Source organism: Triturus cristatus, chromosome 4_2 (genome assembly GCF_964204655.1).
Source record: "Triturus cristatus chromosome 4_2, aTriCri1.1, whole genome shotgun sequence".
Lineage (NCBI taxonomy): Eukaryota > Metazoa > Chordata > Amphibia > Caudata > Salamandridae > Triturus > Triturus cristatus.
The window spans coordinates 109,115,606-109,135,738 of NC_140586.1; the positions used below are offsets into that span (position 1 = coordinate 109,115,606).

Consider the following 20,133-nt stretch of genomic DNA (forward strand, 5'->3'; position numbering starts at 1 on the left):
TCGCGAAGTAGCACTACGCGTAGCTACGCGAAGTGCACTTCGCACTACGCGAGCTACGCGCAGCACTACACGAACTGCGTAGTGCGCTGCTCGCGATGATTGCACAGTGCCGGATACTTGTCCGCACTGTGCAATCATTGAAAACGGCATCTTGCACAGTGCGAGCTGTCGTTTTCTGCCTCTCAAGTAGATTTTTACTTGAGCTGCAGCTTTCTGAACGCGGATTGGTAGTTTCTCATCGCGAGCGGTCGCGAGTAAACACGAACACTCGCAATGAGAAACCTGACCTCCCTGCGTTGAGAATCTCGCCGGGAGGTTTATTTTCCACGCTCGCGATCGGCAACTTGATGTTGCTGATCGCGAGCGAGGAAAAGGTATCGCCGGGATGTTATTTTGCTTGCTCGCGGTCGCCAACTTGACATTGAGGATCACGAGCAAAAAAAACATGACCGCTGCACTACGCTACGCTACGAGTGTTTGCACTGTGCTACGTGCAATTCGCGTAGTGCCAAGTAGCGCAAACTTCGCAAACTACGCGAGCGTAGCATGGTGCTTTGTCCAGGCTTAATAAAAATGCAAAATACCTGCGGATTTTCTACAGTATGAATTGGAATGTATTGTTAGATACATCTGTAAATCTTGTGACTGAAGATTTGAGACCAAAACATTTACATTTTTGCACACCTACATGCACACAAGATAGGGGATATTCGTTTTTGCAGCTCAATGATTTTTTGTACTTAACATGTTATAGTTCCTTAAAAAGTCATAAGTAATATTTCGATGTTTTGGGATTTATTCTGTTACTCTTTCCAAAATTTCACAGTAAAGTTACAGGGTAGCTGTGGTTCCCCTAAAGCATGTATATTAATGTGAAAACTTTAGACTGCTTAACAAGATGGCGGATGTTATATATCAACTTAGTCAGAATAAAAACCTTCCAAATATTTTCAGACATTGATAAGGCCTTAAGCTTACCTTTTCCATCAGCTGCCGCAGCTGCCTGCTTCGGGGATCCTGAGAGCACGTGCTCTGTGCCGGGGCCACAACTGTACAGATACATTTGCCATCAGAGGCCTGTGCTGACGTGTAAATCTGCCATCCATCCTCCAGGCTTGGAAAGAGAGTCTGTCAAAAAGATATTAGATATATTAAGCTTTGCCAGACAGGTAGTAGTTTTGATCTATACACTTACATTATTTGTTTAACGCAGACTTTTCAGGATGAAGTGCACTATATAGAACCAACATGATCAATAAAACGTGCATTACATTTCAAAACAGAGAAAAAACAACAATACATTATATAAGTGCATCTTAAAGATAGAGGCCCCTAAATGACAAAACTATCTTGATCCCAACTGTGGCTCACAAACATGTGGATAGCGGTTAACAATACAAACTAAGAACCTACAATCAGCGGCAGGGTTGTGTAAAAAGCATAGATGCTTTGCTTGAATTGTAGGGCCAGCCTTCAAATCATACCAAAGGAGTAGGCCTGCGTAATTTGCATGATTTCAGAAATTTTGAATTACCTTTGTTTGGTGGCATTCCCAAAATGAAGCCATTATGCCACTTCATGTAACTATGCACTATTCGCAGTAAACATTTTCACCGAAACATGCCAAGAATTGATGAGAGATGTATTTCTTTCAACAAAAATACAGTGCAAGATGATAGATTTGCATTTTGCATAATTACAAGTAATTTTCCATAATTTTGCAGACATTTTGTGTTATAAAGTGAAAGCAAATTATGTAAATGTTCACACCGCTACAAAGGAGCTGGCATTTGCTGATGCTGACTGAGGCCTGAGCATGGCTTCAGGCTCACAAAGCCATGTTACATCACCCAATGTGCAAGTGTAATTCCACCATACCTGATGGTGGACTGACTTATTCAGTCAGGTGGAACTAAGAATTCGGTAGTCTTACCGCATAGTCATTCACTTGTTAGCCACATATGCATTTGACTAATTCTGCCTGCCATTAGTGGCTTTGCAGGGGAACTGGCTTCTGAGATATTTCATGCATTCATTAGAGTCCATACAGACTCTGTTTGTAATTTATCTGAATATGTGTGAAGTCATTTGAAGGCATGAAGAAACCTGTAAATCATGCTAAAGGGCCTTATTATGAGTTTGGCAGTACGGGAGCTGGACCGCCCTGCTACTGCACTACCAAAACAGCGTAGGAACCGCGCGCAAGATCAGGAGTTTTTTCCTGGTTTGGCGGGCCGTTCTTTGGCATTCCCAGGGCGGTGCCTATGAAATTGCCACCACAATAGGAACATCAAATGCAGTACTTGCACAGCATGGACTGCTGCAGTCCATGCCATGCAGGTTAATTGGGTATATGCACATAGGGGGACACATGTTGTGCACCCTTGTGTGCATCCATGTGGCGTGAGGCACCAAGGGACCCTGTAGGTCCCCCTTTCTTTCCTCTATGCCACGGTTTTTATTGTGGTCCCACTGCCATGAAAACCGTGGAGGAGAGGAAACTTATAATATGCTTGGCGGGACCCCCGCAGTCCCGCCAAGATATTGCGGTCTCAGGACCACATTGCTATTTCCAGGGACTGGTGGTTGCGGCGGTCCCAGGACAACCTGATTGCACAAGTCATAATAGGCAGTCAGGAGACCGTCGCCGTAAATCTGGAGGTCTGTGGATCTATTAAGGCATTGGGCAGGCACTAGAGGAGCGCAAAGCTATGAAAAGCTGTGCCTGCCACATACTATCCAGCAAAAAGGTGCTTTTGCTGTAGGTGAATTTTTCACAATGCATTTTTACACTATTTTGAGTCGAAAGGACGTTATTGGTGGATGGATCAACGCTAATACCCACAGGTTTTCACACACAGACTGATCTACTAAGGTTATACACACTGGGCTATGAAATAACAACTATTGCCTCCTGGAAGCAGGCACAAAAAAGGAGGAATGCATGGATTGCCCCCCAGAAACCAATGTCTGGGAACTGCAGTGTACAGGACAAATCCAATGCATCAGACCATTCAGTGCTTTGCTTCACATATGAAATTATACAAGACAGTATGCCTCTATTACAAATAATATGTTAGACAGTGCTCAATCACCTCTACACGATGTGTGTCATGTGTGGCAGTCTGTTCATGTGCTAGGACAATGTAAGACATCAGCTGACGGCCAATCTTAGTAGATATATCTTTGTGCTATTTTTTCTTCTTCGCTCAACACAATAAAATGTGATGTTATTCTGCATAGTGTGAAATCTTAGTAAATCTCAGTGGTAGAGTGTTGCAATTACCAATTTCCACTAAGAGGTTTTGTTCCTATTAGTGTGTTTGCAAGAAAGCAGTAGTAGACAGTGACTAAGGACAGCCCCTACTTCTCAGTAATGAATGAGGGAAATCTAGAAATGCAATGCTCCCCTAAAGCAGCTGTATTCACCCTAAATTAGACTTTTCACTGGTGAAGTCAGTTTCTGAAGTGAACATAAACGATCACTGTCATACCCACACCCCACTGTGTAATCTACTGCAAGAATATAAAGTGTTTTTCACTAAATATACAGGAATAGTCCTTGGTATTGAGGATAACATGAGGCCAGTTGCAGCTATGAAACAGATGCAAGTTACCATTCAGCATTTATCCATGTGCTGTACATTATAATCAGTGAAAGTGATGGAAAGGTGTGCATTAGCAGAAGATGGCAAACACATTTGTACATGTGATGCTGTAGCTATTAGCAAAAATTCTTAATCCCAGATTGTAGTAGGGAACATTGAATACCAAGTATTGCTGGGACTCAAAGTCCTCAGCACAATAGAGATAAAAAATATTGATATATATATATAACTTTTGACCTTAGGACTTTCGTTTGCCCCAAATCAGGATTCAAATACATACAATCGCGGATTGATGTTTTCAAATTCATACGCAAATTGAAACTTATAAAATTTCATAAACTTAAGAAAGCTACCAATGCAGCTACAGTGACGAGTATTGAGAATCAACCAAGTATCCAATTCCAGGTATCGGATGTGCCTATGTTGAAAAATGTTTATTCATTAGCGGGTCATGCAGATGAAACAATGTGGAATTCACAGGAGGAGCTTCGTGAGATGGGGATTATAAGTACCAGTCCTGCCACCAGCCCTTTCCATCCCCCATCGACCTTTATCTCAATTATGCCACGGGATGCTATAGACATTTTCAGTGACTGTGTTATTGATGAACTAAAAACTTTGACCAGCAACATACTGTGTAAAAATAAACATAGAAGTTATAATGAACAACGATATTCGAAATTAATAAAGAAAATCAATGAGCACAATAACATAATTGTGAAAAATGCAGATAAAAGGGGCAACATTGTGCTTTGGCCACGTGATGCTTATATAAGAGAGGTCTATAGACATCTTGGGGATCCATTATGTTATACGAAGGCAACATTTCCTGAATTAAGAGCTGTAAAAGATCTAGTTTTTAGGGAGCTAGCACAGTGGAAGAGGATGGGTCTCATTAGTAAAGAAGAATACAATTTTTTGAAAACTGATCACCCATGTACTCTAACGTTATATTTTATACCTAGAGTACATAAACAAGTAAACCCTGTGCCTGGGCGTCCTATAATATCTGCTCAACGTGGACTATTGGAATCCATGTCTAAATATGTGGATTTTTTTCTCAGGAATTTTGTAGAAATGCTTCCCTCATATATAAAGGATACTGGCCACTTTTTGAACAAACTTAGGGAGATTAAATGGGACAGTGAGTATTGTTTCATTGTGATGGATATATGCTCCCTATATACCAGCATCAAACATGAAGATTGCCTTAAAGCTATAAAACAATATCTCGAAAGCAGGGATGTGAAATTTAATGAACATAATAAAATGTTGTTAACCATGATACATATATGCTTGAACAACAATTATTTTTTGTTCAACAAAGAAGTCTACCAACAACTATGGGGTGTGGCGATGGGAGCTTGCTTCTCCCCCAGCTATGCATGTCTTTATGTAGGTTGGTGGGAGGAGCATGTCCTGAGCCACACCCTGGGAGATTTACACATGTCAAATATAGTAAGATGGTGGCGCTTTATTGACGATGTCTGTATAGTGTGGCATGGCACCATTGAATCCGCACAAAAGTTTGTTGACACTATCAATGTAAATAATCTTAACCTGGAATTTACAGCAAATATCAGCAAAGAGAGGGTAGAGTTCCTGGATGTTGAGATATATATAAACAACAATACTATATGTACAACATTACACAGGAAAGCAACTGCAGGAAATTCGATTCTCCATGCTAGTAGCAACCCCCCTAGACATTTGATCAAGAGTATTCCCTATGGGGAATTTCTTAGAATTAAAAGAATTTGCAGCAATGAACAAGATCTAACTATTTGTCTAAATGAATCAGTACAGAGATTTTTAGCAAGAGGTTACAATATGCATGATTTAACAACTGCGTTAACCAAAATACAGAGCCCTTCAAATACAGCTATAACAAATACTGAGGATGATATCATTCCTTTAAGTATAAATGATGAATCTCATAAAGAGAAATCATCGGTCAGACTAATAACTATGTATAGTTGTCATCATAAACAGGTCAGACGTATTATTACTAAAAACTGGCCTATTTTAAAATCTGATATCTCTTTATCATCAGAAATACAAGATTCACCATCTATTACTTTCAGACGAGCACCCTCTATGAGGGATGCACTTGTAAAGACAAGTCCAGAAGTGCAAGAGAAAGTAAACTGGTTAACAAACAAGACAGGTTTTTATAAGTGTAGCTCTTGTAGGGCATGTAAATTTGGTATGAACAAAACTGAGTTTTTAGATGCTTTCTCCACAAATACGTGTAAAATTAAAGGTCCGTTCACATGCAAAACTGACCATGCAGTCTATGTTTTAGAATGCACTTGTCAGTTAAAATATATTGGCAGTACAAAACTCCAAGTATTTAATCGCATTCTTCAACATCTACGGGCTATTGTTAACTCTGATTCTAGTTACCCTGTGGCCCGACACTTCAAACTAGTACATCAGAATAATTTGAATGATCTCAAATATTTTGTAATAGATGCCGTACCAAAATCCATCAGAGGTGGTAACAGGGAGAAACAATTACGCAAACTGGAAAGCCAATATATTGTTCAATTAGATACCAAAATGCCGAACGGTTTAAACACAGGGGAAGATTTACATAACTTTTTATAGGTATTTTATGGATAGTTTTATATATTTTTACAAACATTTTTTGAAGTATTTTGTGGAAGTTTTAAAATTATTTTATAAATATTGTACCTCCAACCTGCTACTAAACTCTTGATCGAATAACTAAAAGATTATTAACAACTATTTATGACCATGGTTTTAGGATTGACATTTTAATCAAGTGCGGATGGTTTTTTATGTGGGCTACGATCTTCATTTTATTGGATTTTAACTAGTTTTACTGGTTTTTATCTGATGTTGATGAGGTGGGTGGCCCTGTTGATTGATTTTTGCACGTGATTTTTTATCTATTGTTATAAATATCTTTAGATGAACTGAAAAAACGGAGAAAGTAAAATGAAATTCGCTGAAACAAATTGGTATGAATTTGATGAAGAGTATCCAAGTATTAATATAAAATTTAAGTGGGAAAGCTCCCGATTTTTGCACTAAGACACTGATTTAGGCACTTAGCACTTTATATTAGGAAATAATTAATTATAAACATTTGCGGACCAATGCAATGTGCCTCTTAAATATATTAAGGTTTTTGTTTAAAAAAATGGTTAATCAATCATGAATCTATTGATAGAACTAATGTTCTCTGAATTGGTTTTCTTTCATAAATATATAATTTTGGAAAATCACTAAAAAAACTAAAAATTGAATACTAGTATATGCTTGTATAAACTCCTTTTTGGTATAACAAACACAGGATGAAATTAAATTATGGGCACTGGCCCATTATTTCCCAAATGTAATTATATTTATATGGATATATATTTACACATTAATCCATAATTGTGGAAAAAAAATTGTTGATTTAAATATGTGTACAAAACAACGAAAAAGAAAAAAGAAAAATCTAAAGTCTGTTGTTTATATTTATAATCACTGGGAGGAGCCATTATTCAAACATACCAGTATTTAACCACGTGGGTGGTCAGGGCACGTCATGTGATCAAGACCGGGTTTCCCGGTCGAAACGCGTCATGCTGGCTGAATTGTGGAATAAAGCACTCAAGATTTGAAAAGATTTGATTGTGTGGTGGTCCGTTCCTGCTTTTGTCTCCGGAGAAGGTGGAATGACGCTGGATTGTGCTTGATATATATATAATATATATATATATATATTTTTTTTTCACGGAAAAAAAACAAAGGTGTTAGGATGTGAGTGGGTGTGTCAGAGATGCTGTGGATGATGTCATCAGTGAGGTCATTTGAGATGTCATCAGTGAATTCACTGGCCATGTCATGAGTGATGTACTATGTGAGGTCATAAGCAATGCATTGCGGGGTGCAAGTTATAGTTAGCTCAGCTTACTATAACGGCTCAATTTCTCTGGTTTAGTATGAGTGAAATGTCACACTAACTATAACCTCCGTGTAACCTTTGTTTTTTTCCTCTTAAATATATTAAGGTTTTTGTTTAAAAAAATGGTTAATCAATCATGAATCTATTGATAGAACTAATGTTCTCTGAATTGGTTTTCTTTCATAAATATATAATTTTGGAAAATCACTAAAAAAACTAAAAATTGAATACTAGTATATGCTTGTATAAACTCCTTTTTGGTATAACAAACACAGGATGAAATTAAATTATGGGCACTGGCCCATTATTTCCCAAATGTAATTATATTTATATGGATATATATTTACACATTAATCCATAATTGTGGAAAAAAAATTGTTGATTTAAATATGTGTACAAAACAACGAAAAAGAAAAAAGAAAAATCTAAAGTCTGTTGTTTATATTTATAATCACTGGGAGGAGCCATTATTCAAACATACCAGTATTTAACCACGTGGGTGGTCAGGGCACGTCATGTGATCAAGACCGGGTTTCCCGGTCGAAACGCGTCATGCTGGCTGAATTGTGGAATAAAGCACTCAAGATTTGAAAAGATTTGATTGTGTGGTGGTCCGTTCCTGCTTTTGTCTCCTGAGAAGGTGGAATGACGCTGGATTGTGCTTGATATATATATAATATATATATATATATTTTTTTTTTTTTCACGGAAAAAAAACAAAGGTGTTAGGATGTGAGTGGATGTGTCAGAGATGCTGTGGATGATGTCATCAGTGAGGTCATTTGAGATGTCATCAGTGAATTCACTGGCCATGTCATGAGTGATGTACTATGTGAGGTCATAAGCAATGCATTGCGGGGTGCAAGTTATAGTTAGCTCAGCTTACTATAATGGCTCAATTTCTCTGGTTTAGAATGAGTGAAATGTCACCCTAACTATAACCTCCGTGTAACCTTTGTTTTTTTCCATGAATTACTCATATTTTTTAAATACTAATTTCTAACTATAATGTCCCTGAAACCTGTGTTTTTTTAGTGAATTTGTAAGTTTTTTTTTAAAATGTTTATTTCTAACTATAATGTCCTTGCAACCTGTGCTTTTTTTGTGAATTTCTAAGGTTTTTTAAATGCTAATTTGTAACTATAAGAACCCTGAAACCTGTGTTTTTTTCAGTGAATTTCTAAGGTTTTTGAAATGCTAATTTATACATATAACGTCAGTGAAACCTGTGGTTTTTTAGGTCTTGTGCCTAGCGGTGCAGTCCGCATCACTGCTTGCGCAGCGCGAGACCTTTAGTATCTGAAAAACGGGGTTTTCAAGCTGGCATAGGAATCGCACACGCTTGTGCGTGTGCTTTTCCTTATGTGCGACGCGATTGGCCTTTGCGTGCGTCTTTTTCTAAAAGACTGCACGCAATAGGCCAAAGGCGGGCGCATTGCTTCACCCATGGCCTATTGGTGTCTATTACGCGCTTGGTGCGCGTTATAGACACCAATAGGCCATGTGGTTTCAATTATCGTGCCCAGACACAGGCACGATAATTGAAACCACGTGTGTCGCTGTGTGTCACTGTGGTGCGCGGGCGTGTTTTGTACAATAGCGACCGCTTTTGCGAACGCTTTTACTGCCGCTTGCTAATGTTGCCCATGTGCTTTTTCTGTGCTTTATTGTTTAGTGTTTTCAAAAGGCGGCGTGCCTAATATGTTGCACGCTGTTCCCCAGCCTTATGTTCCATTGCCGTTCGTGTTTCTATACTTAATGAAGCAACAAAAGCAGTTGCTCATTTTATCCTACTCCTAAGATCTTATAATGTTTTTATCGATCTCAGTGTAATGTTGATTAATTTTGCTAATGTGAAATTTGAAATTACAATTTTTTTCTCACTAATGTACACTGATGTTGCCTGTTCCTTGTAACCAGGGCTTTCAGTGGGATGGAAAAACTCAGGGTTCTCTCAATGGGGCATGGCCAATGTAATTAAGGGCGTGGCTTAAAAACACGTATACTAAAAATCTGTGCTTTGTATAGTGTGCCGCCCCACTTGTATTTTGCTGTTTCTGTCATTGCATCCAGATATATGATATAACAAGTAACATCATACCTACAACAAGTCAGAACTATTGGCTTTGTCAATGATTGTTAGTTGCATAAAATAAATAAGCTGCAATTATGCTGTGTATATAATATTGGAAAAGCTTCCACTTAAAGCCCTGGTGACACAACGACAATGTTGCTGCTCCTGTGTTTCAAAAAGAGAAGAGAAATCCGGAGAGAAAATGACTCTCTTTAAAGGATTTCCCTTCCCCTAGAACGCTCACCTGGCATAACGTTATGCCGTTACTGGGTTCGGGCCACTATAGTAATGACTTTTATTCTGAAGGGCAGGGTTAGAAGTACCAAAGAGTACTGGTAAGTACTCGCAGCACTACTGCATGCAGATGTGTGTGTCGTATCCTCAAGCTGCCAATGCCACGTAACGTCATTTCTGGTCTGATGCAGATTGACTTCCCCTTGGCCGGCGTCTCCCCTGCTAAATCCGAATGGTTTTGTGCAGTTGTTTGTCTGCTGTAGGACAGCTGTCTCCCTATAGGATGCTGCAATAGGAGGGGGTTCATATCTATATGGAATGGAGTCGGAGTCAGACATCTTACTTGCAGAGTAGGAATCAAGCGCTGTCCTCGCAGGACTGTAGGGAATTGACAACAACCTGCACTTTACGCAAGCCTAATAAAAACGGAACTCAAAGCTGCACCAAGCAAGGACTCCTCTTGCCGACATCGGATTCCCTCTTTATCCGGCCCCTCTTGTTAACAGCTCCCGGACTGTTTACTCTGTTCTTGGCCCTGTGTGTGGTATGTACCGTCGCGCTGTTAATGTTCAGCAGGAATTTTCCATTGACTACGAGAGAGTAAAAATACAGCGGTACTGATCTCCTAGAGAGTAGACGGCATTTAAAAAACTGTGCTATAAAATGCAATAGGTGTTGCTTTTGGTATTGTAAATAACAATGCCTTTTACTTTTTTTAAAAGCATTGCCATTTACAATGCCAATAGCTCTAAAACTCGCAGTTGCGAGACCTATTGCACTGTAAATGCTTGTTAGTGAATTACTAAGGTTTTTTAACGAGCATTTGCGTTTTTCAGGGTGGTGGAGAAAGGGGGCTGGGCCTCCAACCAGTGCTCAGGAATACCACTGCATAGGACTTACAGAAGGTACCAGGAGGGCTTCCTGGCCCCCAAGGTCCCTCAGGAGTGAAGTGGACTTCATCACCAACCAGTAGTGTCCCAGGAGGCGTGTCTGCAAAGTAGTGGAGAAAGAGGAGGGCGTGGCCTCCCAAATCCTCTTAGCAATTCCACTTGGAGGAGGGGTAGTTGGCCCCCAAGGACGTCCTTGGGAGCCAACTGCCCCTCCCATTACCTCCAGTAAGACTTATACAGCAGGATTGCTGAGTTCTAATACCAGGTCATGCCCTCTTTGTCCACAACTCTGCAAACACGCTTCCTGGTGCACTCTTGGTTGAGGTGGCGAAGTCCCCTTCAATGCTAGGGTCCTTAGGGCGCAACTAGCCTACCTGTTTCCTCCAGAAAGCCCCATACAATGGGATTCCTGCGAGGTGGTTGCAGGCCATGCCCCCATTCTCCCCCACTCTGCAAACGCGCCTCCTGGGGTGCTTTTGGTTGGGAGATGGAGTACCCCTGCCTCCTTAGGGTCCCTGGGGGACAAATAGCCCTGCTAATACCTCCAGTAAGCCCCACACAGCTGGATTGCTAAGAGGTGGTCAGAGGCCGCGTCTCTTTTCACACCATTATGCAAATGCACCTCCTGGCGCACTGCTGCTTGGGGGATGAAGTTCACTTTATTCCTGAGGTCCTCAGGGCAGAAGGAGACCTCATTGCCCCACCAGTAGTGCACCATGAGGTGCATTTGCAGTGTGCTTTAAAAAGGGGCACGGCCTCCGACCACCTCTCAGCAGTTCCACTGTGTGCGGCTTACTGGAGGAACAGTTGGGCTAATTGGCCCCTAAGGGCCCTCAGCATAGAAGGGGAATTCATCCCCAACCAAGAGCGCACCAGGAGGTGCATTTGTAGAGTAGTGCATTGAGGGGGCGGGGCCTACGGTGAGCTGCTGGCTTAGTTTTTTTTGCAGTGAAATTATCAAAGATGTCATAGAAAATGTCATGAGTTATGTAATATGTGTGATAATTAGCAGTGTATTGCAAGGGAGTGAGTTATAGTTACCTTAAGGAACAAGTTATAGTTACTTGAGATAACTATAACTGATGCATTTCTATGGTTTTGTGTGTGTAAAATTTGAACTTAACTATAACATCTCTGTACCATGTTTTTTTCAATGAATTTCTACTTTTGTATGCTATTTCCTGACTATGACGTCACTGTAACCTGGGTGTGAGTGTGTGTGTGTGACTGGATGTGTGGGTCTCTGAGTGGGTGTGGGTGTGTATGTAGGTGTGTGAGTGGCTGTGTGAGTGTTGAAGTGGTTTTGTGGGTCTGTGAGTGGCTGTATGAGTGTATGAATGGGTGTGTGAATGTTTGTGTGGGTGTGTAAGTGGGTGTGCCAGTGGCCATGCATAACAAAATGGCAGATGCAGCTTTCCTCTGAGGTTGTGGCCAAACAATCACAGCATTGAGTTTTGTGCATGTATCCTTGAATCCAACCGAATCCACTGAGGAATCGCAGAGGATACGCACCTCTAGGTATATTATTTATAACTCTAAAATTACTGAAAAGATTTACACCAAATTTTCAAAAGCACTCCTTCTGGACCAAGATCTAGCATTCTGCCAAATATTATATAATTCTACTCAGTGGTTCAGACTGTAGTTGTGTCTAAACTCGGCGTGGATGGCACTGTGTATATCCTATGCTTAAAGATTTTGATAGAAAAACAGACATTTGAGGTGAGCAGATCTAGATTTTACCAATTCAAAGCTGTAATAATGTGCCTGGAGTGGTAATTGGCTTTTGTCATTTTACAGCTCGGCAAGGACAGCACTGTGCTAGTCCTATGCTTAAAGACTTTGCTGTACAAATGGCAAAAGACTTTGTCCTTTTCTATCTCGGCGTGGATTGGATTGGATTGGATTGGATTGGATGTCGATTTGTAAAGCGCGAATTGTTGCCCGAGGGCGTCCAAGCGCTGAAAACACCAAAACCGACCAGAGAGAAAAAAAAAAACAAAAAACACAACAGAGGGAGGGGAAATTAAACTGGATGAAATAGGAAGGTTTTTAGTTGTTTGCGGAAAGTCGTGTGATTAGAGTTGGATCTTAAGTGCAATGGGAGGGAGTTCCAGGCCCTCGCCGCGTTATAGGCGAAAGACCTACCTCCAGATCTGGATCTCCTTACTCTCGGAGTGACTGCCAAGAAGGACTGGTTGGATCTTAGGTTCTTATTGGGCCTATAGTGAAGGATTAGGTCCTGTGTGATCATGGGGCCAGAGTTCCAGAAGGACTGGTGGGATATGCACATGGCTTTGAACAAAACCCTTTGGCGTACTGGTAGCCAGTGAAGAGAGACCAACCCAGACCTTACTGACTGTCTGCGAGGGATGTCAAGTAGCAGACGTGCGGCGCAGTTCTGCACAATCTGTAGCCTCCTCAATGTGGATTCCAGGGCTCCGAGGTAAAGGACATTATTAAAATCGAGGCGAGATTGAATCAGGCCTTGTACCGCTGCTTGCTTGGCTTCCATGGGAAGGAGGGGGAGAATTTTCCTAAGCATCTTCATGATGCCAAAGCAGGTAGCCGAGAGTTTGGTGGCTTGTACGCCAAAGGAGAGAGAGTTGTCCATCCATATTCCCAGACTTTTTATGCTGTTTTTGGGAATAGGTATGGGGCCCATACTGGGTGGCCAAAGGGTGGGCGGGAGGCTGGGGACCGAGTTGCCGAGAACCATGAGCTCGGTCTTATCTCCATTTAATTTTAAAGATGATTGGGACATCCAGGATTTTACCTCCTCTAGGCACTCTCTGAGGCCGCTCTGTACAGGGAGATTGGTCTCCTGTGTCAGGGAGACCACCAGCTGCGTGTCGTCCGCGTAGGAGATGATCTTAATCCCAAACGGACGGACGACATCAGCTAGTGGTCTCATGTACAGGTTAAAAAGTGCCGGGCTCAGAGAGGAACCTTGGGGGACGCCGCAATTCAGGGAGATGCTGGTGGAGACTGAATCGCCATCAAACACTTGGAAAGATCTATCTTCCAAGAAGGACCGGAACCAGGTCCACGCTTTGCCCTTAATCCCGACCTGGGCCATACGGTCCAGCAGGGTGACATGGCTGACCGTATCGAAGGCCGCACTAAGATCAAGGAGGATCACTGCCACTGATCCTCCCTGATCTAAGATTTTCCTGGCCTCCTTCCTGGCACTGTGTATATCCTATGCTTAAAGATTTTGATAGAAAAACAGACATTTGAGGTGAGCAGATCTAGAGTGTCGCTGGTGTTGAGAGTGCTCCATTTTACCAATTCAAAGCTGTAATAATGTGCCTGGAGTGGTAATTGGCTTTTGTCATTTTACAGCTCGGCAAGGACAGCACTGTGCTAGTCCTATGCTTAAAGACTTTGCTGTACAAATGGCAAAAGACTTTGTCCTTTTCTATCTCGGCGTGGATGGCACTGTGTATATCCTATGCTTAAAAATTTTGATAGAAAAACAGACATTTGAGGTGAGCAGATCTAGAGTGTCGCTGGTGTTGAGAGTCCTCCATACAGGAGCTGCTTTCCACCTAAACTTGAGAACTACCCAGAGTTCTCTGCTTCTTTTTTGTGTCTAAACTCTCTATGGGAAATTGCATGGGGAAAATGCATTCTGGGACCCCCACCCCCTTTTTCTCAGCCCCTGCTTAACAGATCACCTAGAAACTTTACAGACAGCAACTGATGTGATTGGCAGACTAGTTTTGAAACTTTTGTAAGGATTTGTCAAACCGCAGCAAGTTATTAGCAAAACAAAATACACTTTTCCTCTGGAAACTAGGTTCTAACAATAACTACCTATTATTTTAAAAAACCTTAGAAATTCACTGATGACATGGTAAGTGACATCATTCATGTCATCACTGAAGACATCTCAAATTACATCACTGATGACATCATCCACAGAACCACTCACACACCGGTACACACACCCATAGAACATCTCATAGACCCACTCCTACACAACCCCTTACATACCCATTCAAAGACCCGTACAAGCACTCACACACCCACTCACTGGTCCATAGAACCACTCAAATATACATACATATAGATATATGTATATACACACCCACACATCTATATATATATATATATATATATATATATATATATATATATATATATATATATATATATATATATATATATATATATATAAATATATACAGGATGAAAAAGGCAGCGAGACTGGCGAAACGCATCCCTGTGATGTTCGTGTGTGTGATGCAACCTATACAATAAACAGGAGAACACCCATGACTACGAGTGCCAGTTCCTTAATCATAGAAGGTTGGGGACATTATTTTTATATATATATATATATATTCACTGAAAAAACCATAGGTTTCACACACGTTATAGTTACGAATTAGCATTTAAAAAACCTTGCAAATTCACTTAAAAAACCATAGGTTTCACACATGTTATAGTTAGCTGGACATTTCACTCGTAAAAAACCAATGAAATTCCCTCGTTATAGTTAGTGCAGGCAACTATAACTCACGCGACCGCAATCCTCTGCTGATGACGTCAGATATTACATCACTGTATTTAGACACTTATTTACCCATGTCTTCTTCCATTAATCTTTAGCTATACATATATTACAAATATTTATTTTTCATAAAGACACATATGTCATCAGTGATGTAATATCTGACGTCATCAGCAGAGGATTGCGGTCGCGTGAGTTATAGTTGCCTGCACTAACTATAACGGGGGAATTTCATTGGTTTTTTCAGGATAGGAGCTGAACGGAGCGCCCCATTTGTTTTGAAAATTTCGCGAGGATTCGTCAACCGGCGCCAAAGTTATTCAAAATAGAATTTTGAGATTTCCTATGGAAACTAAATTGTAACTATAACTATCTACTGGCGACCGCCAGTAGAATATATATATATATATATATATATTATCCAACAAAGTTCCCCAGCTTTGAGAGGGCACTCGACGATGCTCAGCCATCCGGCAATGTAATGCAGCTTGTTTGAATGCTCCCACTTAATTAATATTGCCAACGCGTTTCACGGCCTCTCGCCGCTTCTTCATGGGCTGCTCGGAAACACACACTGAAGCGCGCATTTGGTTTGCATTGTAGGCTGATTTTATTAACATGCTCGCCCCCAGTGGGCGTGTCTTAAAGAGCTTTCTTTCCTGATGCATGATGGACTTAAAAGTTCCCAAATGCGAGATAAAGTTAATTCAATGAGTGTCCATTAAGAGCACATTATTTATTCCTTTTTTCAAACCTTGAGTAGGGGTAGGAACATCGCTGCAAGCTATTTCGCATATCGAGCATTGTGCTCACACGCTCTCGAATAGTTTCGAAATCACAAGCCTCAATCAGCTGGATACCTTCTTTTCCTGCTGACGATGGTGCCCCCTCCACGGCAGGGATGCCGTGCAATAAGTTATCCAACAAAGTTCCCCAGCTTTGAGAGGGCACTCGACGATGCTCAGCCATCCGGCAATGTAATGCAGCTTGTTTGAATGCTCCCACTTAATTAATATTGCCAACGCGTTTCACGGCCTCTCGCCGCTTCTTCATGGGCTGCTCGGAAACACACACTGAAGCGCGCATTTGGTTTGCATTGTAGGCTGATTTTATTAACATGCTCGCCCCCAGTGGGCGTGTCTTAAAGAGCTTTCTTTCCTGATGCATGATGGACTTAAAAGTTCCCAAATGCGAGATAAAGTTAATTCAATGAGTGTCCATTAAGAGCACATTATTTATTCCTTTTTTCAAACCTTGAGTAGGGGTAGGAACATCGCTGCAAGCTATTTCGCATATCGAGCATTGTGCTCACACGCTCTCGAATAGTTTCGAAATCACAAGCCTCAATCAGCTGGATACCTTCTTTTCCTGCTGACGATGGTGCCCCCTCCACGGCAGGGATGCCGTGCAATAAGTTATCCAACAAAGTTCCCCAGCTTTGAGAGGGCACTCGACGATGCTCAGCCATCCGGCAATGTAATGCAGCTTGTTTGAATGCTCCCACTTAATTAATATTGCCAACGCGTTTCACGGCCTCTCGCCGCTTCTTCATGGGCTGCTCGGAAACACACACTGAAGCGCGCATTTGGTTTGCATTGTAGGCTGATTTTATTAACATGCTCGCCCCCAGTGGGCGTGTCTTAAAGAGCTTTCTTTCCTGATGCATGATGGACTTAAAAGTTCCCAAATGCGAGATAAAGTTAATTCAATGAGTGTCCATTAAGAGCACATTATTTATTCCTTTTTTCAAACCTTGAGTAGGGGTAGGAACATCGCTGCAAGCTATTTCGCATATCGAGCATTGTGCTCACACGCTCTCGAATAGTTTCGAAATCACAAGCCTCAATCAGCTGGATACCTTCTTTTCCTGCTGACGATGGTGCCCCCTCCACGGCAGGGATGCCGTGCAATAAGTTATCCAACAAAGTTCCCCAGCTTTGAGAGGGCACTCGACGATGCTCAGCCATCCGGCAATGTAATGCAGCTTGTTTGAATGCTCCCACTTAATTAATATTGCCAACGCGTTTCACGGCCTCTCGCCGCTTCTTCATGGGCTGCTCGGAAACACACACTGAAGCGCGCATTGGGTTTGCATTGTAGGCTGATTTTATTAACATGCTCGCCCCCAGTGGGCGTGTCTTAAAGAGCTTTCTTTCCTGATGCATGATGGACTTAAAAGTTCCCAAATGCGAGATAAAGTTAATTCAATGAGTGTCCATTAAGAGCACATTATTTATTCCTTTTTTCAAACCTTGAGTAGGGGTAAGAACATCGCTGCAAGTTATTTCGCATATCGAGCATTGTGCTCACACGCTCTCGAATAGTTTCGAAATCACAAGCCTCAATCAGCTGGATACCTTCTTTTCCTGCTGACGATGGTGCCCCCTCCACGGCAGGGATGCCGTGCAATAAGTTATCCAACAAAGTTCCCCAGCTTTGAGAGGGCACTCGACGATGCTCAGCCATCCGGCAATGTAATGCAGCTTGTTTGAATGCTCCCACTTAATTAATATTGCCAACGCGTTTCACGGCCTCTCGCCGCTTCTTCATGGGCTGCTCGGAAACACACACTGAAGCGCGCATTTGGTTTGCATTGTAGGCTGATTTTATTAACATGCTCGCCCCCAGTGGGCGTGTCTTAAAGAGCTTTCTTTCCTGATGCATGATGGACTTAAAAGTTCCCAAATGCGAGATAAAGTTAATTCAATGAGTGTCCATTAAGAGCACATTATTTATTCCTTTTTTCAAACCTTGAGTAGGGGTAGGAACATCGCTGCAAGCTATTTCGCATATCGAGCATGTGCTCACACGCTCTCGAATAGTTTCGAAATCACAAGCCTCAATCAGCTGGATACCTTCTTTTCCTGCTGACGATGGTGCCCCCTCCACGGCAGGGATGCCGTGCAATAAGTTATCCAACAAAGTTCCCCAGCTTTGAGAGGGCACTCGACGATGCTCAGCCATCCGGCAATGTAATGCAGCTTGTTTGAATGCTCCCACTTAATTAATATTGCCAACGCGTTTCACGGCCTCTCGCCGCTTCTTCATGGGCTGCTCGGAAACACACACTGAAGCGCGCATTTGGTTTGCATTGTAGGCTGATTTTATTAACATGCTCGCCCCCAGTGGGCGTGTCTTAAAGAGCTTTCTTTCCTGATGCATGATGGACTTAAAAGTTCCCAAATGCGAGATAAAGTTAATTCAATGAGTGTCCATTAAGAGCACATTATTTATTCCTTTTTTCAAACCTTGAGTAGGGGTAGGAACATCGCTGCAAGCTATTTCGCATATCGAGCATTGTGCTCACACGCTCTCGAATAGTTTCGAAATCACAAGCCTCAATCAGCTGGATACCTTCTTTTCCTGCTGACGATGGTGCCCCCTCCACGGCAGGTCCCTTCTTTATTTTGAAGCTCTAGGGTATCGCTTTTAAACATGCCCTCTTCGATGTGCTGTGAACACCGAAGAAGGCTATATATATATATTGCAACTGCAAGGTTCCATCTAATCTTCTTCCCCCTTGGAAAACATGATACTGGAACCGATTACCTGGAAGCTGAAATCTTCCTTACATAATCCTACCAGGACTGTGCCTGACATCCACCTGACATCAAGATGGCGTCTGGAATTCATTCGGACCATGGTTTCCCCCCCCCCCCCCATAATCTGACAATCTCTGAGTACTCCTGATCTTTATCCTCACAGCGGAGTCCGAGCACTATATCCGACGCCCGGTGAAGCTGCTTTGTTCAGCTATTGAGGAGATCGGCCTTGGTTCATCCCCTGACCGTCACCTACCCAGCCGGACATTGGGCACAGTTTTTCTCCCCGTCTCCCTGTCTCTCCCACCCCCCCCATCGTATTTCTGTAACTTTGCTTTTTCATTGTCTCCTATCTAGCTATCTGTTCCCATTTAGCACTGTTTCTTTCTTTGTCTTACTTCCTTTACTCCTATCCCCTCTCACCTGAATCTTTCCCGTTGCCCGCTACACCGCCTAGCCCCCTGTCCTTTTGTGCCCTCTGACTAAGCACTCCTTCTCCGCTTGTTGGGGAAAGATCCAATATTTATACTCTGGAGTTTCAGCGAACCCGCTGAGAGAGTCCAAAGCGCCTAGGGAGCCACTCACAGTTGAGGTATGGTATAGCACCCCTTGCCAAAGCACTCCCTCTCCCTTTTTTGGGGAAGGATCCAGTATGTAGGATTTGGAGTCTCAGAGACCCCTCTGAGAGAGTCCACTGCATATAGGGAGCCTCTCGCAACAGAGATGGGGAAATGATACCACTTCCCCTGGGATCACAGCTTACTGGACTTTGGACGTAGCTCTGACTCATCTACCGGTTTGTGTCCCCGTCACCCTCCCCCTCCTCTTTCCATGCTGTGTCTCTCACCCTCCCCTCCTCTTTCCCTCCTCCATTCTCTGTCTACTTCCCCTGCTTTTACCCCCCTCCCCTGAATCGCTCCCCTTGCCTGCTTTTTCCCTTACGTATATGTCCTTTTTGTTTGTCTCGACCTTACTTGTCACTATGTTTCCAGGCTCTAAGACAGCACTCACAGCCTTTGTCAACCTTGAAGTGAAACAACAGTTTTTCAGTTTTTAAGTGCTCTCCACTTGTGAGGCCATTTACATAAACAGAGCAAAGCTACTCCCATTCACATAATCTTTTCAAATATTAAATTCCATTCTATTTCCATATGACAGCTACTTGTCGTGAAATAACATTAAAATAATCTGCTGTTCTTTACCGTTTTTACTAAACAGTCCAACAGATAAGCAAAAACAATAACTTTTATTTTGGCTTCGTATGTGCGGCGCTTTCCTTTTGTTGAAAACTCTGATAAACTTAAGGCTTCTTACATGTATCTTTGTCCCACTGCCAGCAGTCTT

General features: G+C 42.1%; 1 protein-coding gene across 2 annotated transcripts in view; it reads right to left on the minus strand.

Annotated features, from left to right (window-relative positions):
- OLFM2 (olfactomedin 2) overlaps positions 1-20,133 on the minus strand; it is a 976,052-nt gene that overhangs the window by 269,685 nt on the left and 686,234 nt on the right. For both annotated transcript variants that reach the window (XM_085600732.1, XM_085600731.1), the window contains exon 2: positions 979-1,128. In XM_085600732.1, coding sequence (XP_085456858.1) covers positions 979-1,128 — 150 coding nt within the window. The remainder of the gene's footprint in view (positions 1-978; positions 1,129-20,133) is intronic.